The following is a 22,479-nucleotide window of genomic DNA, read 5'->3' as shown; positions in this document are numbered from 1 at the left end:
TCAGGAACCGGAAGCTCAGTTTGCCACGCTAGAACTGTACTACCACGTGTCACCACAAGGCGTCAGTGTTTTCAAACAGAAAGCCAAATACAGCAGTGGAACCCAAGCGTACAGCATTATATTTATCTTTTTATGATTATGATCTATTGTGTAAAACTAATACAGCAACAACGTCAAATTACTAAATTACTAAAATTATTAAAAGTACTCAATGAATACAGAGCCACCATCCACCAGTACCAGCCCGGTCTTTGTTATCGTTGTTTTGTCACAAGCAATGTGCTAGCATGAATTCACACAATAATGTTAGCAAATCTTACCTTTATGCATCCCCGCTTTGTATAAGGTTATATTTAGTATATTTGGGACCAAATATGAGGCGAAAGAAAAGTAAAATATCATAGTACAGTAAAGTAGTATAGAATGTCTATGCAGCGTGGAACAAAGTTAGCACCCATAGTGGTGCGTTCAAGTACCATATTATTTTTATTGAATGAACAAATCATTTTAGTCGCATCAAGTTGAAATCTTAAAGGAAAAAAGACGCGTTTTGAACTTTTTCATATGATGAGAAACAAACAAACAATAAAGTTGCTATTTTTGGATAAAATAAGTTGCAGAAAAAAGCTGTGATACGATAGCAAGGGAACGCAGTCGTAAGTCAAATTTTACGAGAAGAAAGTAGAAATAGTTGGAATTTAAAAAAAAAAATAAAGGCAGCATGTTAAAATAAATGTTAGCATGCTAACACCTAGCATGTTAGATTCGCTAGCACATTAATGTTAGCCTGCTAGGTGTTAGCAATGCTTGCATGCTAGCATTAACATACTTGCATTATTTGCTATTTCCTTGAGTCGACATATATATTAAAAATAACTACCACTGTCATGCTAGGTCTTGACATGTTAGCATAAGCATGCTAACTTAATAGCATAATTGCAGTTTTTGCTTTTTTCATGGGCAGACACATATATAAACAGCTACCATTATCATGTTAGGTGTTAGCATGCTAATGTTAAAATGTTAGCATTGCTATCATGCTAATATTGGCATAGTTGCATTTTTGCCATTTTCATGGGCAGACATTTATAAGCACATACTCATATCAGGTATCAGGCTAGGTGTTAGCATGCTAACGTTAGAATTAAAAGGATGCTAATATTAGCATAGTAGCATTTGTAGCTATTTGCATGGGTAGACATATATAAACAGTTAGCACGACATGACAGTACACAAAGCCTTTGACTGAGAAGGCTCCATGCGAGCGTAGCAACGCAATATGCAATATGCAATATGCAATATGCAATACGCAATAAGCTTGGCTTCAACAGCGTTCATTTCATCAAGTGGTTGAATTTATGGACGCCATAAACGCTGTGTGGGAACAGGACAGGAAGGCCCACACAGGAGCCATGATGGGTTTTATGACAGGATTATTACAAGACTGGGAGGCCACTCCCCCACCAGGAGGGACGATATTTTATCATTAGAGCTGAAGAAACGCCGGGGAGGGACGAGCGTGTTGCTTTGCTCCACAAATGATGGCTCTGGTGCATAAACGCCAGAAGGCAATAAAAAAGAATATGAGATAAATTGGAGTTATAAGATCAAAAAGCTAAATGATGAGAAAAAAGTCTGAATTATGATATAGGATTTTGTTGAATTTTGACTTTCCTAACTACGAGATAGAGTTGAAATTATGAGAAGACAAAATTCTGAGATTAAAAAGTCATGAGATAGGAAAGTAAAAAATCCGAGATTAAAAGTCATAATTATGAGATAAAAACAGGGAAAAAAAATCTGATAGGGAAATCGAAATGAGATTTAAAAAAAACATCATGATGTTTGTGATGAAGTCATGATGAGAAAAGGTTGAACTATGAGATAGGAAAGTGTAAATAAGATTTATAATAATATTTATAAATATTTGAGCCGGGAAAAGCTTAGGAAAATGCTTTTATTTCTTTGTACATGTTGAAAAATGTACTTTGTGTGTAGAAAGGCTTTATTTAAAAAAAGGGACATTTGCACTTTGTGCTTCCACTGGAAACTTGGTACGAGCACGAGCGTCTCTCTGCTGCGGCAGCCCACCAAAGTCAACCTTTTATTGCATAAATGACTTTGGAGCACGTGGCCCGGGCGCCAGCAGGCAGAAGACAGAAGACGAGCAGGACAACGAGAGAAAAGGAAAGTTCAGTCATCGAGAGTGAAGAACGGCGGCACACGTCATTCCAACATCACTACAGTCACATGATCACCTCGTCCCAGCTTCCATGGAACTTGTGCTTTTGTCTAAATGGCAGAAACATTCAGTTCTTCTGCAAACCCCTGGGTGCCACACACACACACACACGTGCACACACACACACACTTTGTAATGAAAGTAGAAAATAAAATGAATGGATGTCAAATATTGCAGCCGCACCAGTAAATGCTAATCTCTGCTTGCACACCTCGCTTGACCTCTGACCTCGCATATCTTATTTCTAACATCTAACATCTACACGACCATTAGGAGCTAAAGGAAACGTGCACCTTGGGGGGGGGGGGGGGGGGGGATTCAACCATCAACCACAATCCTTCTGTGAGATATGAAAACACGTCCTTCTCTTTTCCGTCTCTTCTAAATTTAGACAACCGGCAGGAATGGGACACACCTTGTGGAAAAAAGTCTGAAAAAGGCGGCACCGAGGCTCCACGGGTACGATTAACCAAGCTACAGTCATGCTAACACAATGCAGCGCTAACATTAGCATGCAACGCCTACCATATATAAATGGTTAGTTATGAAAATGGCAAAAAACGCCACTATGCTAATGTTAGCATGTTAGTAATGCTAACATCCTAATAGCACTAAGTGTTCATGTAAGTGTCCACTTAACAAAACGGCTAAAAATGCTACTATGCTAATGTTAGCATGCTAGTAATGCTAACATCCTAATAGCACTAAGTGTTCATGTAAGTGTCCACTTAACAAAACGGCTAAAAATGCTACTATGCTAATGGTAACAATGTTAACATGCTAATGTTAGCATGCAACCCCTAGCATAATAGTGCTAAGTGTTCAAACAAGTGTCTGCTAATGAAAATGGCTAACAATGCCGCAATGCTAAATGCTAGCATGCTAACACGGAGCACGATAGCAAGTCCTTCTCGACCTTGGAAGGCGTTCCAGGCGGAATGAGGTCGTCCCATCACCAGCATCCGGCAGCTGCCTCTGCGTCGGTTCTTCCATCTTTCCAACAGGCCGAAAAGAGAAAGGCGTGGTTCAAATCTCACACAAGGCCCGTGGCTCAAGGGCAAGGTGCACTCTTCCTTGAAAAGGCAAAGTCACATGGTGTCGCCTCACTCATAAAATGCTGAATCTGCACAAAAATATAAAGAGTATTTCACGAGAGACTTTGGTTGAAAGAACTCAACTTCCTGTGTAGCTACAGTGATGATAGTAAAGTATAAAGTAGAGCAGGTCTAGCAGTACTAACATATGATTCAAGTACTGTACTAGCATTTTAGCAGAGGTTTATCTATTTATCTGTTTCAAAGTAAACCATAGAAGTACAAATACTCTCTTTATACTGTGTTTAGAGTATAAATACTCTCAGGTGTGTGGTGTTCCCTTACACACCCTAAAATAACCCCAGCTGTTTGTCTTCATACGAGGACGTATCGCCAACATGTCCACCATTGCATCATCGCTGTATGGCGCTCTTCCTGTACGACATTCCGCGTTTACTCACCCGCCCCCGTCAGTGAAAGGAGTAATTCTACTCAGCAGGGATTCCTTCCAGCACACGGCCTAAGCTACGCCTCCCGAGTGCGCCAAAGAAAAGGAAAGCCATCACCGTGGAAGTGAAAATGAACCTCACAAAAAGCTAAGAGAGGAGACACGCCCCCCAGCAATGGCCGCCATACTGTCACCACCGTTGTTATGGATAAAGATGATTGGATGCTAAGCAACGCCAGGCGGGGTCGTGGATTCTGTGCACTGTTACAAGGAGATCTCGGAGAAGAGGCGGGAATCCCTCCAGACTGGCCTGGGTCTTCCAAGCCTTTACGGATGTCTTCCATTGGCGCTTGGACCATGGGATCACTGGGAATTTGGTTATTACTGAACAAGAACCGTACCAATCCACATGAGTCCACTAAAAACTAACAAACGGAACTAAGAACTTGGAAACGTGATTTGATTTGAAAAGGTGAACATCTTCTCATTCCAGCCTCTCAAAGGCGAATATTTAGTGATTGGGAATGTGGCGCAGCTAGTTTGGGTTTTCCGTAAAACAAGATATTCACACGCATCAGCTTTGACTTGGATGATGGACATGTTATGATATGTTATGATATGTTGCCAACCAAACCAACAACTGTTTGTGTTGCTTCATATTCATTTGGTTCTTCAGGACCAACCCATGACTTGGTCCGTCAAAACAAGCAGCTTCAGATGATTGGACTAATAAGATGATTCTGGTTGGTTGGTTGGTTGGTTGGTTGATTGGTTGGTTGGTTGGTTGGTTGATTGATTGGTTGGTTGATTGGTTGGTTGGTTGAATCTCATCCGTCCGGTCAATCCCCAAAGCTCGGACCAAAGGTGAGGGTAGGAACGTAGCTCCACCGCTAAATTGAGAGCGTTGCCTAACGGACCGATGCAGACGGCGTGATCTCGCGTTCCATCCTGCCCTCCCCCGTGAACCTGATCCAAAAGGTACTTCAACTCCTCGTCCCCGACCCGGAGATGGCACCCCACACTAGGGGGAGAACCATGGACTCAAACTAGGAGATGCTGATTCAGTGTCAGTGGCAGATTACTATCACTGTCCTGCTGCATGAAAGACTAAGCGGATAATCCCTGGTGTGGGGGGGGGGGGACATATACTACACACCGGCCTGGACTGGAAAGGTGAATTTCTCTTGGAGATGAATAATGAATAAAATATCAAAAAATTCATAATTTTATCTTTCGGAAAACAGGAAGGTGGTAACGGCATCAAATTCCACACTTGCGTGGAACCCTGATATTAGGGATGTGCAGAGAGGCGGCCATCCGCGTTACTAAGTCTACACTTTGTAGCTTGTCTGTTGGTGTTAGCATAGCGCTAACTAAGGTGCTAAGCTATCATTGAAAGAACGTATGAGATTGTGATGCGTTCACTGTCATATTTACAGGACTGTTGTGGCGAATGCAACCCGGACAGTGGGGGTCATTCCTGGGGACGCAGAAGCGTTGCATGTTCAAACCCGGCCTGTGCATAATTCCATAATTCCATAATTCCAAAGACTATTTGGAGAAGCAAGCGCGCTACCAACAGTTCTGCGGAGACGACCCCGCCTGCAACACCGGACCTCGAGTTCGAGAAAGCTACTTGGGACCGGCACGCAATAAAAGCTTCCTGTTCCGGTTCGGACGAGCATCCAGTCAGCGTCTTGACGCTCCGGTCCAGTCCAGCCAGTCTAGGTGGTCTAGTCTCAGTCTAGTCCAGCCGGTCTAGTTGTGCTTAGCGCGGCTCCCTTTCAAGTAGCTTTTCCAGCGCCTCACCACGTCCCTGAAGATGGGAGCGCCGTCGATGGAGGCCAGCAGCTGGAGCTGGTTGATGTGGGTGGTGTGGTAGTCCCAGCGGGCCAGGTTGGGGGCGGCGCCCAGCATGAAGTGGCGGAGGTCATAGATGCTCCCCGAGCCGGTGTCGAAGAGCGGCAGCATGGCCTTCAGCGACTCCATGCCGCGGCTGAACAGCTGCCCCGCCTCCCTGCCGAGCTTCTCGCCGGCGGTCTCGCTCAAGTCGTAGAGTCCCAGCAGGGAGTAGATGAACCCGTTGAGGACAAAGGAACCGGGCGAGGTGGGATACTCTTCGTACCAGTCGTATTTGTTGAGGAACACGGCTTTGACCCCGTGCTGCGCCGAAGGAACCTTGTAGGGTCCCACCGCCTTCAGCGCCGTGTTGAGGTAAGCCTGGTCCTTGGTGAGGAGGTAGGCTCGCACCAGGGTGGACATGGCCTGGCCTTGGGCCATGGCCGAGTACCAGCCGGGTTCCAGCGGCCGGAAGCCCTCCCCCAGCTTCCGCGTGACCATGATGGGCCACCCGCCCCTTTCGTCCTGGTTGCGCCGCAGCCAGTCGCTGGCCGCGAAGAAGGCGGCCATGTGGGCGGTGGTGGAGATGGTGATGTTGTCCACAAAGCCCCGCCCCTGGAGGACCACGCGCACCACTCGCCTGGGCATGATCTGAGGGACAAAGATTGGGACAAGGTGTGCACGTAGGTGCGTCATAGGAACCATGTTAACTCCTTCGTTTCTAGAAACACAACAGCTTATTTAAACATCTTATGTAGGAGGTGATGTTGCAACTCCTCACCAGTGGATTAGGCTTGAGAGCTACTTTTAAATCAAAATGGCCACTAGAGGGCAGAAGTGTATTGTAAGACAGGAAGAGGAAGCCCTGCATAAAGGCAGCCGGTACATGACCCGCCGGTACATGACCCGCCGGTACATGACCTACCACAAGCTTTGGAGGGAAATGCTAACGCTCCCACATTTATGAATATGAATGGGTAGAAAGAGCAATAGAAAGGTATGAATATGAATATGAGTGGGTAGAAAGAGCAATAGAAAGGTATGAATATGAATATGAGTGGGTAGAAAGAGCAATAGAAAGGTATGAATATGAGTGGGTAGAAAGAGCAATAGAAAGGTATGAATATGAGTGGGTAGAAAGAGCAATAAAAAGGTATGAATATGAATATGAGTGGGTAGAAAGAGCAATAGAAAGGTATGAATATGAGTGGGTAGAAAGAGCAATAAAAAGGTATGAATATGAATATGAGTGGGTAGAAAGAGCAATAGAAAGGTATGAATATGAATATGAGTGGGTAGAAAGAGCAATAGAAAGGTATGAATATGAGTGGGTAGAAAGAGCAATAGAAAGGTATGAATATGAGTGGGTAGAAAGAGCAATAGAAAGGTATGAATATGAATATGAGTGGATAGAAAGAGCAATAGAAAGGTATGAATATGAGTGGGTAGAAAGAGCAATAGAAAGGTATGAATATGAATATGAGTGGGTAGAAAGAGCAATAGAAAGGTATGAATATGAGTGGGTAGAAAGAGCAATAGAAAGGTATGAATATGAAAGGAAGAGATTGAAAGAAGATTAGCGGCGTCATCATCATCCCAACCTTGGTGGCTTTCACAGCCTTGGTGTTGGACAAACCAACGCCTTTCCTGAGGTCTGTGAGCAGGTCTCGTGTCAGGGTGCTCCAGGCGGTCCGCGGCCCAACGCCGTAGGTGATTTCTCGATCTTTGAAGGCGATGAGCTGAGTGCTGGTGACGTAGCGGATGGCGAAGGGCGGGCCTTTCTCTGTGGTGTCGAGGATGACCGTCAAGCTGCCGTTGGAGGTGAACTTGATGTCCAAGCTGAGTATGAAGTCTTTGGTGTTGTCGAGCGAGAGTGACACGCCCTCAGACGACTCTGTGGGGAGGTAGTGTGGAAGTGGTCAGAAGCAGCATGTTAAAAATACACGGTGAGAAGCTGGAACACAAAAAGAGAGCATTCTCATCATATTTATGATATTAAGCGTATGAATATTAGCATTCAGCCAGGTCACGGTATTGTCAGGCCATTGGATGGTTGCCAACTCCTCAGAGGTCACGACTATTCCGTCAGCCTGGACTTCAGACAACAGCACCCTTTTCACGACACAACGTACACGTTGTCGACAGGGAAGGCGTGGCCTGAAAGCGGAGTGACACCAACCTAAGTTAAGGTTGAATAGAGATGCACAATATATGACCAAGTGTACCTAATATCTATATTTCCTCATCAACTACCATGACTGATCACTCATCACTCATCACTACCAGCAGGAGAACCAGAGGATAGAGGGGGAGGAGCCACCTGCTGTAGCCCAGCAAGGTGCACTGTATTCGGGCACACGCTCCACGTAGCCACGGGCGGAGACGTCATGGAGGTCTGTGGCAAACCTTTTGGGTATTTCAGGTTTCTTTTTTGGGAGCATATTTTTCATGTTATCAGATTTAATGTTACGACTTCAAAATTCCCTCATATCCATGCAATTATTATCGGGAGCCTATTTAGGAATAATTCAGTTATTCCTTTTAAATATGTTACAGTCCCGCCATGTTCTATTATATTTTCTCTTCCTTTCAATGAAGATATGTCCAAGTAAGACATTTCAGAGCTGTAATTATGATGCCATAAAGTGTGATATTGTTGCATGGTGCGTGAGCATGCATGAACCAGCGCCGGCCCTAGGTCTGCATGTTGGGTAGGATGTGAAGCAGGCGTGCATGGTCTCCCTGTCACCTTGTAACGAGCCGTACTCAAGCGGCGAGCAGAAGAGGTAAAATGTGGTCTATGTTCCCCAGCCATCCTTTATTGATGGCAGCGTAATCACGGGGCCACAGTACAAATCCACTTAGGCTCCGCATCGCCTTAAGTAATGGATTTATGAGTGCATTAAAAGAGCTGTCGTCTTCCAGTCTGTCTCTTTCCTTCCTTCTTGTCCTGGTGACGTCCTTTGGGTCTCTTCTTGGCTGGTGTCACGTGTGCCCCCCCCCACACACCCCCGGTCGCCTCATTTTCACTCCGTCCGCTGTCTGGCCGGCCTCGAGGGCTCTTGTGCGCGGCGTCATTCCATTACTCATCTCTGCTTTCCAAGTCCTGCAGCCTTTTGGTGTGGCCAGCTTAGAAGGGGCCTTGATGTGTGAAGTATTTGGGAGTGCTTCAGCTGTGCAGAGTAACGAGGCCAAATGGGACAGTTGCTGCCGCCGCTTCAGGGCTTGACGTCAACTGACAAAAGGCGACTGGAGCAGACCGCATCCCGTCGTGTTTCAGGGCAGACATCCCGGCTGCAAAAAGAAACTTTGCCTCAGCAACTTTGGTGCCGCTGTCTCGCTGGGAACGATCCCGCTCTTTCATTCCCTCCTGCTCTTCTTAATTACGCTGGCTGTGCAGCGGCAGGCTGCCGTGTTGTCCCGGGAGTAGCTTGTCAGCGTGCGTGTGAGCCTGACACATCCCGTGTGGTAAAAGCACTAAATTAGCATAGTATTTGAAAAATAATGAGCTAGGTAGCAGATCTTGGGAACAGTAGAAGTAGTCTGGCATCCTAGCGCTCTCACCACGGACTCAATTGGAGGGGTCGGGTTGTTAGCTTCCATCAGTTCATGCTTAAAGACTAGGTAGGACAAACACGACTCAGACTTGATAGGACAGCTCTAGTCCAGTGTCTTTGCTGGTCCAGACAGGAACGGTTTGGCTCTTTTGTGGTGCCACTAGGATACAATGGAGTGGGGTTAGCATGCTAACTGTTAGCATCTTAGTAATTTAGCTAATTGACTCACGTCTACATCCCAATACATGCATGGCATGATGTAGGGATGCTATAGAGCTGCTTTGGCACTTTCGGTACATAGTGCTATCTTGTCAAGTGTTAGCATGCTAACTGTTAGCATCTTAGCCAATTTCCACATGTCAATATAGCTATGACATAGGACGTCATATGGGACAGTATAGCGCTGCCTTGGCAATTTCGATACATAGTGCTATCTTGCTAGGTGCTAGCATGGTGGTAGTTTAGCAAATGTCTGCATGCAAATACATGTATGGCATGATGTTGGGATGCAATAGAACTGCCAGGGCACTTTCAGTACAGAGTGTGATCTTGCTAGGTGCTAGCATGCTAACTGTTAGCATTTTAGCTAATGTACTCTAAATCGTGTCATGGTATGGTATGGCGACACTGTCTTGGTAATTTTGGTATATAGTGCCATCTTGCTCGGTGTCAGCATGCTGTTAGCATGTACTCAATTTACTCATGTCTATATGCATATTCTTACATTTCACGACGGAGGGACACATTTCATACCTACTATCTTGCTAGGTTCTAGCATGCTAACTGCTAACATGTTAGCATTTCAGCTCATTTAGCTACCAGAGGTTCGCAACACGGGGCATGCCCATCAAAATGTACATATTGCGCGTCCCTACTTGAATTGTTTTTACACTTAATATTTTAATGAAATCTTTTAGATAATTGGATAAAATCCTTAAAAATACTAAATACCAGCTTTTGAAAGCCAGGGCAACAGCTGCATCATTTTAGCTTATTTGCAAAAAGGAAGAGGGGTTGTCAAGGACTGTCATTTTACATTCAATCCTCAGAGTAAAGCCAATAATTGGCAGAATTGCTTATTGTTTGTATTTGTATTTTGTTTTAGAAAAGAGTAGCAGTGCAGTGGATCCAACCTGATGTGGTTCTTCATGGGCGGTGTTGGTGCAGGAAAGTGCAGATGGTAAATATTGGTTATTATCAGGGGACAGACAATTGATCTGCTTGTCAGAGGACTGGAGATGCTGCTCCACGCCGGCGCCCCAGATACAGTAAGGAGGAAAAATGACGCCGTGAGAAGAGGAGGAGGAGGAAACGGAGGGTGGGGGGAGAATGAAAGAGAACGTATAGATGTCTTTCCTGACGAGGGAAGGGAATATGGAGTATAAACAGGTGGAGCGAGCGTGATTGCAATACTCAGAGAGACAAGACGGCGTGGCGAGTGGGTGGAAACGTAAGAGATTGAAATGTGCGACACCAGAGATGAATGGAGAATAAAAGGTGCTGAGAAAAGACTGAGTAATGATGAAAATGCCAAGGTAAGAGTGTGATGATTGGGAGTTGAGGTGGAAAGCAAGGTGAGCAAGAAGCGGGGGTGGGGGGGGGGTGTGGAAGGCAGGAAATGAAAAGAAATTGTTGATGATGAGAGGCTGAAAGGGAAGAATGAGGAGGAGGAAAGGAAACTTCCAGTGGACGGCAGCTCAATGGAGGACAAAGAGAGAAAAACAGCAGGCGTTCACCATGACAATGACAAGTCACCGTGTGCTTGGCTGGCTGATATTCCCCCCCCCCACCGTAGCTTCAATATTCAGTCCATGGAACATTCCTTTACAAACCATGTCCACCGCATGTCTTCATCTCAACTTTCATGACATAAGACAGGCCATCTATATTCCAGTAAACGCATGCGTATCATTGCAGCTGCAACAATTACCCTATTTTCTGGACTATAAGTCACTCCGGAGTACAAGCCCAAAAACGCATACTTGGGTAGAAAAAAACATACATAGGTCGCAGTGGAGTATAAGTGGCATTTTCTGCGTGTAATTTATTTTCCCAACTACTTGACCAAAACAGACATTCCGTCCTCTTGGAAGGCAAGTTCTAACAATAAAAGAATAGAGAACAGGCTGAATAGGTGTAAGATATGCTAACACAATGCTTATTCAGCTACACCAAAAATAAACGAACAGAAAAGGTGTCCAGTGTTTATGGAACATAACCAGTTTTTCATTTATAAGTCGCTCTGGAGTATAAGTCGCAGGAACAGCCAACCTACGAAAAAACGTGCGACTCGTAGTCCGGAAAATGCAGTAATCATTCATAGCAGCGATGTATGTATACATTTTTCGAAGCCCCAACGCCCCATCCCCATTTTGGTAGGTTCCATGTTTACATAACCATAAAACACGATATTCTGTGTGCCCTGAAAGATCAGTCAAAATGGTGTAAAATGGCCGCTACTGAAGGGGTTGTCTTTTACAAAATGGCTGGGATTGAAAGAGTTCATAGACTATTTGAGTATTCCATGCATGGCGTTTTACTTCAAATTAGGGGTGCACGACAATTACTGGACCAATATAAGGGAATTATTAAAACATTATTTATTTGAGATTACCCGGGCCGTACGGGTGAGCAAATCAAGCGCCCCTTTTTTATTGTTATGAATTGATTTTCAGTGTGAATGAGATTATCCCCTTTTATCTGGGAAGGGATCAAGTCCAAACATGTGTTAGTTTTTAGCGTGCAGGGCGAAGTTTGCTTCAGTCCGTCGGAGGAAGAAGCCTCCCACCAGGAAGTAGCAGCGGTGTGTGGCTATGTGTCTGCTTTAACTGGTTCCTGCTGGCGTCAGTCTAGGGTTGGTGTGTCCTCTAAGGTAAGCAACCTGCGGCAAGCAGATATAGTCTGTCTAGAGCTGAGGCAATGGTGCCGCTATGGTTTCGTCCTCCAAACGCTTACGTACCTGGAGCGCTGAACTGGCGCACCGAGGAAGCTCGGCTCTTGTCGTACACGCGGCCGAGACTGGCGCCCTTTGGTACAGTCCAAGCCGCAGAGCCGCTCCTGCCATCTCTCTCCTCCGCTGCGTCATAGACAACCAGGTGGGGGGGGCGCTCCGTCAGGTTTTTGCTGTAATGGCTCAAGCCGTACTGGGCAATCTGGATGGCGTAGAAGTAGCCCTGAGGGCCCCACTGCGTGGACAGAGGAACACCTGGGAGGACAAATGCCACAGTTTGTGCACCAAAGGTCTTCAGGTGTTCAAACAAAAGAGAAAGTGGACGCTTCTTGACTCCAACTGCAGGACTTGGTGCAGAGTTGTGATGGTTGATCGGTTCTGTTGACTCTTCCGCACGTCTTAACAACGCTAAAGATGTTTTCTCCCACAATCCAAGTGCGCTTCAGGGTAGTCGATGCCCGCTCATGAACGTTGTGTAGATGATGTGTTTGTGTATTAGTCGGACACAGCAATGCTTTCCTGACCCGGAAGCTGTGCAATGTCAAAGCAAGACAAACACACACCAGTAGGGTGCGCCACTGGTTTGATGGGCGGGAGACACACCTTTTAATTTTACGATGTGGATACCAAATCTGGCTAAGCTAGCATGGTGGCACGAGACTTTGTTGCCCGGTGAAAGAACTTAAGGAGGTGAGCACTCGCAATCCAACAGTGGCGCTGTTTTAAAGCGCAATGAAGGTTTTACTTTCATTGGGGAAATAATAAAGTATAATAATATATATTAATAATAAAGTATCGGGGTATAACATCGTTAACAGCCGCCAACGTCTGGGCTGTGGTCTTTTTCCTGACGTCAGTTATCAGTTAATGAGATTTTATTTTCTCCTGGCTGAGCTATTTTTGTCTCCTATGAAAGGAGACAAGTGGTCCAGATTAGATCAGATTACAGTCGGCCTTCACTTTGCCGTCTCCTCGTGTCTCCGAATGTTTGCACCAGCACTCCAACGTGTTTAAAAGAAGCCTTCGGCTGAAAAACACCGCAGGGTGAACCACGGTTATCAGGCGGATGGGAGGGAATTATGACGCCATGCCGATGAATCCGCTCGTATAACCGACCATTTAAAGGTCGCTTTAAAGGGTACACCATCTGCAGATGAGCAAATCAAACACTTGTTCTCCAGCCTGTGATATCCATGCTGATCATTTGCAGCTTCTCGTGACCAATACGATAGCGATAATCGATGGCTGCTCTTTACATGAACGTCCTGGAGGTAAGAACGGCTGGAACAAATTAGCATTTGATTGATTTGTCCTAATCAATATCTTGACATGACTACCAGCACATGACCAGGACAACCAGCGTATAGAGGAGGAGGAGCCAACTGCCGTGGCCCAGCAAGGTGCACTGTATTCGGGCACCCGCGCCACATAGCCACGGACGGAGACGTCATGGAGGTCTCTGGCTAACCTTTTGTACATGATGTTTTTTTCCCCCATCATGGCAGAGATTTGGTACAGCCCGCACGTGAAATGTCTTGAAAGCGAATGTTGGTTCACCTGCGAGCCCAGGGGACGTTACGACAGGACATTAACATCGCAGGCAGGAGAAAAGAGGAGTGTAACGCTATTTGCTAGCATGTATATGGGATTTTTGATGCAAATTAGCATTGAGCTAACATGTTTGTTTAAATGCATGTTGTATTTGTCGAATGTCAGAGTCGAGGGTTTTGTTTTGTTTCGTTATGTTCCGTTTTTAGGGCTGAGTAACTCCCCTCCCCATATGACCTCGCGTGCGCTCTGCATGAACTGGGTTCAAGTGTTCAATTCCCAAGACTGCTTTCACCGCAAGTCTCTGCTTCAACCGAAGCTTTCAACCGAATTCCCTGACGAATACAAAGTCAGAGCGCGATGCCAAAGTAAATCCTACCTTCCACTCCGCTGATGCACTTCACTCGATCCCGGACCTCCACGTTGTAGCCCTCGAATGACATGAAGACGCCGTTGGGGTGGTAGGGCTCCCGTTGGGCGTACACCTTGGAGTAACTATGCTGGAACTCGAAGCGATCGTAGCCGTCGTACTGCACCACTTTGCCGTACACCTCAAAGTATTTCTCCATCCAGCTGAAGGGCATGAAGATCTCTCCACCTTCACGCCGACCTTTGACGGTGGACTCATCGTTGATCAGGCAGTCGATTTCCTCGTACTTGCTTCCGCTCACAATCGGTGGAGGTTCTGGAGGTTGCGCGGGGTGTTGCTGACTGCTGGCGTCGCCCCCGTTGGGGCTGGGCGCCACCAAAGCAGCTCGAGGAACGAAGCGCAGGGAGGTGTTGGTGGAGCAGCGATTCCACAGCAGCACCGTGATGAGCGTGAAAAGGGCGCAGATGACGATGAGGGTCTTATAGTTGACACGAGCAGCCAGGCAGCGCATGGTCCCAGCTCACCTGAAAGACAAACACACACTCTGGTGTCACACTGGCAACCATGAAGGCCACCAGATACCCGACAGGAGCGGCTGCCTCCTGGATGGAGATGAACCCATTAGAGGCTGTGCTTGGTCACGGATTCTTTTCACAATTTTCATAGACATGGCGTCTAGGGGGATCCAGTTTGGGGATCTTAGGATCTTAGGATCTTTGCTATTTGCGGACGATATGGTCCTGGTGGCCTCACCGGGCGGTTTGCATCTCGGGGTGAAGCTTCTGGATGAGACTCAGCAGTCCCAGTTGGAAGAGGGTGGATTGCACTCATTGGGTTGGGGGTGAGGACCTGCCCCAGGTGGAGGGGGTCAAGTATGTAGGGGTCTTGTTCACGGGTGAGGGAAGGTCACGAAGGTGAGGACGACAGACGGATCATTGCAGCGTCTGCAGTAAAGCGGTCGCGGTACCAGACCGTCATGATGAAGCGAGAGCTGAGCCAGAAGGCAAAGCTCTCAATTAACCCCCCCCCACCCCAACCCTCCCAATCTACCAATGGTCATGAGCTTTGGGTCGTGGCCGAAAGAACGAGATCGCGGATCCTAGCGGATGAAATAGCTCGGTCACCCGGGAGGGGCTCAGAGAAGAACCACTGCTCCTTCATGGAGAGGAACCAGTTCAGGTGGCTCCAGCATCTAGTCTATTTGCCCCTGGAGATCACCTCGAAACCCCTCCCTCCCTCTATGCCCGGCCGGGAGAGGGCCCCCGGGCAGATCAAGGCCACCTGGTCGGGATTATGTCTCACAGTCACACCTTGGTGTCCTCCCGGTGGCGCTGGAGGAGGGGGCTGGGGACCGGGAAGTCTGGAATTCACTTCATAGAGACCGCTGCCCCCTGGAACCAAAAGATCTCAGCAATGAACAGTAGAAGATGTCACTGCAAGACAGACACAATACTTATAATAATAAAGTACACGGCAAACATTGCAGGGACTCCACTGGTCATCAGTCCTGTCCTGGTGATGCAACAGCGCTACTTGTCGTGAGACAGTGAGCTACTTTAAAGTCCCGTCCCACGTGGGCCTGTGGGGCTATATTTAGCTTTGCACACGTAGTGCACCTACATTTGCACTAACGGTTCTTAGGCAGAGTCCAACAGCAACCAATATTTGTGTCAAAGTGAAACTTTCTTCCCGAGTCAGGAAGTGATATTCCTGAAACGTACGTATGTTCTACCGCTGATTACGAAAGTACAAGAAAAGGTCTTTCTGAAAGACGGGGTCTCATGTTTCATTTGGTAGGTTCCATGTTGACATCGCCATAGACGTGGAAAATGGCTGGGATTGAATGAGTTAAGGACAGTGGCTGAGCCGACATCAGCGGTCCGGATGTCGCTCCTGAAAGCGGCATCAATCGGCGCCAACATTCCGGTCCTCCCTCAACTAAAAGGCTGCGTGTGACACCGGGAAGTCTTACCTACGGGTTGAAGGGAAATCAACGTGGATTTGCATGGCTGATAACCTGCTTGGAGGACGGCCGATATGGAGTAAGCGGCTTTCCGGCGCCTGCGTGGTATATCTCCAGTTGGAGGATTAAAGCAGCTCATTACCCGAGTGAGAGATTAAGCATACTCATCATCAAAGGGAGATGGGGGGGGGGGCAGAATTCCGAGTCGTTTGACAGACCTTTCATCACATTTTTCAAGGCTGGCAATACACAGGAAAATATTGTTGAATGGACGTTTAGAGATTATTTTCCTGATTGTTAGGAAGAAATAATAACGACAATCAACTAGATGATGCAATGTCAGCAGACATTGCGGGTGAATTCTGAAAATCAGACTGAAACGTTTTGAAAAGGTGTGACAATCAACACTTAGAATGAAACACGGGAGCTGGACTGAAATGCTGTGGAAATTAGCTAAAACCCAGAAAGGAAAGAAGTAGTAATTGGGAGGTGGCACGCTGATCTTCTTGTAGAATATGGTGATGGACGCCGACAGCCCACGTCACGCTATGGGTCAAAGGGTCAAATGTGCAGCAGAGGTGAGGAACTGGCAGTGAAGATGCGAACACCAACATAAACAAACATATCACAGCAATCTACTGCAGTAGCTGGGATGGCCGTGCAACCTGTACTCAGGTGGGACGGCTAGCTAAATATATACCTAGCGTATCTGGCAGGGATGCATGATAATTATCATTGGGAATTATGACATCATACCATGAACACGACAACGTTAGAACACCAGAACGGCCTGTCCTCAGCTCACGACCCTCAACTTGAAGATTTCCATGACCGTATTAGCATATTAATACTAAATATGCTAAATAGGGTCACATGTTCTCCGTTAAAATCTCATCTGGTTCTCGTACAAGTCCTGTATGGCCACACCCCCCTGGGTCGAGCAGCGTTGACCGTGCGAGCGCCGGCTCGGTGAGATTGGGGGAAAGGACGCCCGTCCTCCAGCTGCCTTCCACCCAAATACAAGACCTGCAGCTTCACAAGCCGTTAGTTGAGTGAAAAGGCCGGCGACTAGTTGGGAATATTAAGCAGCTCGTGCTGTCGGCGTTCAGAGAGGATTTTGGCAGAGAGAAGGAAGCTGGCAAAAAGCCTTTGATGGTATACACACGTAGGCCTCGGTCTAGGAACATATGAAGGAATAAAATATAAGGCAAGGAAACAAAAAGGGTACAAGAGGTGATTCCTTCCTTGCTCAAGTCGACTCGGGCGAATGTCAAGACTTCACAGTGAGGGGACGGAGAAAGCGAGGTGGTTTTGGAAGATTGATGAGAACTCCATTTCCCCACTTAGCACATTTGTTTATAGCGGTGTCACCGGGTCCCGCCAGGCAAGATTGCTCTTTCCGAAAAAACAAGTCAGCCTGGGACGCTAATTAATTGGCCAATGAATGACAATGAAGTGGATGATATTGAATAGATTCCCGTGTGGGTGCGTGTCTCTCTTCCCAAACAGGAAGGGAGAGAGGTCACCGTCTTCTTCCATACAACAACGGCATGAACGGGCTGAGCCCTTTTGTCAGTCCAACAGTCTCTGGTGGGTGGAGGCGGGGCCTCTAGCATACACACAGAGTGCAGAAGACTGAAAACTCAATGAACTCATTCAATGCCAAGAAGACACGCTCTGACATTTTTATAAACTCGAAGGACCGAAATGTTATATTGTCCTATCGGGATACACATGGTCCATATGGTCCAACCCTATGAAAGACTTCAAATTGGCTGCTTCATTATTACGCCATATGTCATCATTACATTCATGAGGTAATGATCTCAAAATGATGTTGTCAATAATGTCACTTATCGGTAAGAAGAATCATGTTATGGTTATGGTGTTATGATGGTCCGAAACATACCATCAATACACCCCCCCCCCCACTCCAAGACATGGAAGGTTAAATGTCCATCCCTGATAGGACGGTGCATGAGTGTCTGACTTTGGCTGGTCTGCGGGGCGAGCTAGCTACTTGCTACTAGCATTGGGTGCACTTTAGCATGACAGCGCGGTCTGCTTCAGTGCGTCTGCAAATCCAATAAAACCTTGACAGATCTCCACGGCCAAGGTCACACGCCCCTTCGCTGAAGGAGGAGAAATTCATTTCATCCCAATCAAGTGTGAATGTCACGGAGGAACAAAAAGGGGCTTGATGGACCAATCGCAAGAAGCCAGCGCTTCATAGCGTAGCTATTAATACATCAAATGCAAATACGTATATTATCTACACCGGCGAGCGAGAATGGACTGTTGGGAGAACGGATCCCAAACACGGGTGGTAGGAGACCAGTCCATGAGAACTCGGCTGGCAGGAACTTAAGGATACAATCTTAAGACCACAGTGAGTAGACCTGTCAGGACAATATTTGTCCCACAAATTATTGTCAAGAATTTATTATTATTATGATTTCATGAATGTAATAATAATATCTGGCATAATAATGCCCGTACACCACATCAAAAGCAATAAAACTGACTTTCTCTGGAGTATTTCATATTGCTACTGGAATGTCAAGAGTTTTTCAATAAAGTAAACAACATAACGTAAATTCCGCTGTGTAATTTTCACCCATAAAATTTAGAGGGAAAAACAGATTTGTAAATATATAAGCCACACATGTCCCCATAACAAAACAGTCTCACAAAGAATGCTGAACTCATCACACAGCAATTTAACACTTTAGTTATACCCAAGAAACATACAAACGTGCTCCAATACGAGTTTGGATGGATGGATGGATGGAGCGGCAATGCTGCCTCTGTCCGTCAAAGGGACCCAGAGGAGCCCAGCAGGTGGCTGACGTCATTGCAGCACCTCGGCAGGCACTAATGAATGCTTTGCTTGGATGCGAGATCAAACAACAGGTAGACCTGGTCAATCCTAATTTGTTCCAGTCCTTCTTACCTCCAGGAAGAAGGCACAACCTACAGTTAAATATAAATATAAAGAGTACATTTTTAAAAAGTAGCTTTTCAATTATTGATACTATGTAAAACGAATGCTGAGTAGAGAAATCAAGATTGGCTGCATGCGCAGTACAAGCTCGGACACCACGGGTATCATTGTGGTTCTGTACGGCAAAACCAGAGTATAAATACAGCCCTTGGAAAAACAACCAGTCCTGACTTCCTGGTTGTCCACAGTGGGGCCAACCTTGCGACGTCCTTGTGGATGAAGTTGTTTCTAGCTCGTATTGGAGCAAATGGAGGAGACGTATGGAGCAAAATGCTTCAGAATACACACACAAAAGCAGCGTGTGTGTTGCCTTCGAGGTCCAAGGCTGCCTGCACTGTGCGGGTCAAAGGACTCGGTTCGACAACATTAGTCCCTCCCAGGGGGCCTTGAATCATCCAACGCTGTGCCAAAAACTAACACAGATGAATAAAAGAGCCGCTGAGTCGTTAGCGACATGGAACAACATGCTACTTTACACTTTGTACTCAAGTCTGACTACCAACCTATTTTAAAGTAGATGGAAATGTACTTTGGGCGTCTGGAGGGAAGAAGGACTGGAACAAATTAGAATTTGATTGATTTGCCCCCATTCAAATATCATGACATGACTACTCCCACACCCCCCATCAGTAGAAGTATCGAGGGGGGGAGCCACCTGCTGTGGCCCAGCAAGGTGCACTGTATTCAGGCACATGCTCCGAGCGGCCGCTGTGCTGCCACGGAGGTCGCTGGCTGACTTTTTGTACTTTTCCAACACGGCGGCAGGACAGCAAGCCCAGGCATCGTAGCGATTCTGGTGTTTCCTGTTTTGTGTGTTCGATGGGGCAGAAAGTTGGTATCGGTTTGAAAAAAAGAAGATGGCGTGCATGTATATTTTTAACGTGGTATTGAATACGCAGGAACAAACTCACGTTTTGCGACCAGGATAAGGAGTAGGAAACGGTTCAGCATATCACGATGCACAGAGACCAGCACAATCTCACACTCCACCCACAAGTACACGCTCAACTTGAGAAGAACAGCATATATTACGATATATTGTTGTACTGGCAAGAATGCACAGAGCATGCACGGGCATGTGACCAGCAAATGTTAGGACTTGTCCTGAAGGCAGTGCTTCTCAAATAGTGGGGCGAGCCCCAATGTGCTGAGGTGGCGGGGCGAGAAAAGTGGGAGGGACTAAACATGGAATTTCCTGGCACGTCTGTGGGAGCTACACCATCAACTGAATAGAATAGAAGCTGAATAGAAGCTGCACCCACCAAATTAGAAGAGAAACATTTTGGTACGTACTTGGGCCTCATCTGGGAGCTGTAGTATTTCTACACTTGATAAAACTTACTTAAATCTGTCACATCAAAACACCACAGAACACTGTAGAACACTTCAAAAGCTGGTATTAGCGTATACTCCACTTCCACTCCACTTCCTGAATCAGCACTCTAAGCATCATGGCCGCACGCAGTCGGTGTATTGCCAGTCGGCCAACCAGAACGACCCCAAGAGCGCAGGCACAACAGGTCACAAAAGGCCCCACAACAACATCCAAACAAGTGCAGGCCTCACTTTGTTATGGTGGACTGATGAAGACTGACCTTCACTAAGACGGCCAAGACCAAGACCATTGCTGGACAAAAAGAACATTAAGGCTGATCTCCATTTGGCCAGAAAACATCTTGATGATCCCCCAAACTGCATTTTGTGTGTAGTTGTGTTGTCATTAATATTTACATTTGTTTGATGATCTGAAACAAACATAAATAAAAGAAGAAATACATATATCTGTTATATATATGGTATGGATATATGGTATGGTATGGTAATATGGTAATATGGTAATATGGTAATATATGGTAATGATACCCACGTTTTCAATGTAGACATAAGTGTAGTTTGTGTACCTGGAGGTAAGAAGGGCTGAACCTAATTAGGATTTGACCAAGTGTACCTGTTGGTTGGTCCTGGTGAAATATGGTGAAATAAACCACCACCACCAGGAGAACCAGCGTGGAGAGGGGGAGGAGCCACCTGCTGTGGCCCAGCGAGGTGCACCGTATTCGGGCACAGGCTCTTTTCAAACCCCATGGCGCTGGTGTGTCAGGTGTTCAATACCCCGCCACCCCACCCCCACCGTAGAGCGTGAGAAATGTTTGTTTACAAGTGAGCTTGGTGGAAGTCACGGCAGGTCGTTAACGTCACGAGCAGGAGAAAAAAGGAGCGCTTGATGTTGTCACCCGCACTATACGGGTATTTTCACCTTTTAAAAACATGGTCGGCTATCTGAGCTATTTCTAATCTATTTGTATGGCATCATATTTCCCTCATATCTGCCTGTTAATTATCACGCATCCCGAGGTTTCATTATTTTGGAGATGTCTGGCGGGCCTGAAGTGATCTGCGGGCCACCTATTGGGGACCTTAGGCTTCCTGAATACTGTATGTTTATTTATACATCTATAAAGAAGTGGATATCAGGAATCTTAGAGTACAGTTAGTATAATTGCACTTCTTATTCGCTCATGTTGCTAGCGTGCATTTTGGGAACAAAGTGAAAGGGGATAAGTTGAGACCGCTACCCCGGTGGAGCTAGCATGCATCGCCGGGGCAAACACACACCAAGTTCCCCCAAGGAGTCTAAACTACAAACGGCCAGCCTCCGACGAGGTAACGAGAAGAAGCAATGAAGGAATGATGCAAGTGAACCAGAGTGGATCACCATGCAGACGTGTCGTTAGCATTCAAGCTAACGGGGCTTTGCATCCCAGGGACGCTGAAGGAGCTTTGAAGTTCCTGCCTTCTTCTTCTGCTGCTGTACTTCCACCGGCACACACCCACAACATGTTACACACAAAGGACGGCGAAGCCATACGAACAAGATGCTGTTTCGGAGAAGACAAGTGGCGATTTTCCATGATGATTATGATTTTTTGAGGGGGGTCGTTAAATCCAAGTGTGCTCCAACTAGAGGAAGCCAAAAAAACCCAACACGTACTGATGTCCACCTTACCTGCAGCATTTAAAGGTGATAAACGGCGCAGAGCTTAATCTTGCTGTGTTCGTCTGGAGGTTAGCTTCGAAGATCCACACTAAAGCAGGCGGAAGCAGCCGCTGAAGGACGGGGTGATCGTACCGCCTCTCCGGCACAACAGCGACTGACCACAGAGGCAGCCGTGGAGGATCTGCCTGTGAGCTGCAAGGATTTGCAAATATCGCGAGGCAAAACGAGAACCCCGTCGACCAATCAGAATGCTAAATTTCTATGTCAACAATCCACGAACACGTGACCACTCTACGGACGTTGTAATAATAAATAATGATGTGAAACTCGATTCCTTACACCGACACAAGTTTTTACGAGTCACTCAATAAGTGATTTTTGTTGTGACACCATAGTACCGTAATGCCCCTGCTTGTGGTCACAGATATTACAGTACGTTTACTGACTTACCATCACGAAGAAAGGCGGCAACGATGACCCGCCCTACTCTGCCATTGGCTGGGACTGGAAGCGTTTAAAGTGACGC

At 46.5% G+C, this 22,479-nt stretch overlaps 1 protein-coding gene across 4 annotated transcripts; it reads right to left on the bottom strand.

Moving 5' to 3' along the window:
* Window positions 1-1,938: 1,938 nt before the first annotated feature.
* Window positions 1,939-22,119, bottom strand: glceb (glucuronic acid epimerase b). Of its 4 annotated transcripts, XM_078795672.1 has the most exons (6): window positions 21,963-22,119; window positions 15,299-15,379; window positions 13,998-14,512; window positions 12,080-12,325; window positions 7,165-7,457; window positions 1,939-6,214 (listed from the first exon to the last, which is right to left on the bottom strand). In XM_078795672.1, the coding sequence occupies exons 3-6, from the start codon at window positions 14,497-14,499 to the stop codon at window positions 5,483-5,485; spliced, it is 1,773 nt and encodes a 590-aa protein (XP_078651798.1). In that variant the 5' UTR covers window positions 14,500-14,512; window positions 15,299-15,379; window positions 21,963-22,119; the 3' UTR covers window positions 1,939-5,482. The 4 variants fall into 4 exon arrangements, with proteins under 4 accessions (XP_078651798.1, XP_057945171.2, XP_078651800.1 ...); XM_058089188.2 differs by lacking the exon at window positions 15,299-15,379; XM_078795674.1 differs by lacking the exons at window positions 15,299-15,379; window positions 21,963-22,119 and adding an exon at window positions 15,961-16,071.
* Between the last annotated feature and the right edge of the window lie 360 nt (window positions 22,120-22,479).

The sequence above is a fragment of the Doryrhamphus excisus genome, linkage group LG13, assembly GCF_037039965.1.
Source record: "Doryrhamphus excisus strain RoL-2023G ecotype Guam linkage group LG13, RoL_Dexc_Guam_v1.1, whole genome shotgun sequence".
Lineage (NCBI taxonomy): Eukaryota > Metazoa > Chordata > Actinopteri > Syngnathiformes > Syngnathidae > Doryrhamphus > Doryrhamphus excisus.
This window is presented reverse-complemented; position numbering and strand designations above follow the sequence as displayed.

Excerpts from the sequence above, each read along its gene's own strand:
- glceb (XM_078795672.1), bottom strand. The coding sequence starts at position 14,499 with ATGCGCTGCCTGGCTGCTCGTGTCAACTATAAGACCCTCATCGTCATC. Across the intron at positions 12,326-13,997 it reads GTGCATCAGCGGAGTGGAAG|GTGTTCCTCTGTCCACGCAG; the intron begins GTAGGATTTACT and ends TTGTCCTCCCAG. Across the intron at positions 6,215-7,164 it reads AGGCTGTGAAAGCCACCAAG|ATCATGCCCAGGCGAGTGGT; the intron begins GTTGGGATGATG and ends TTTGTCCCTCAG.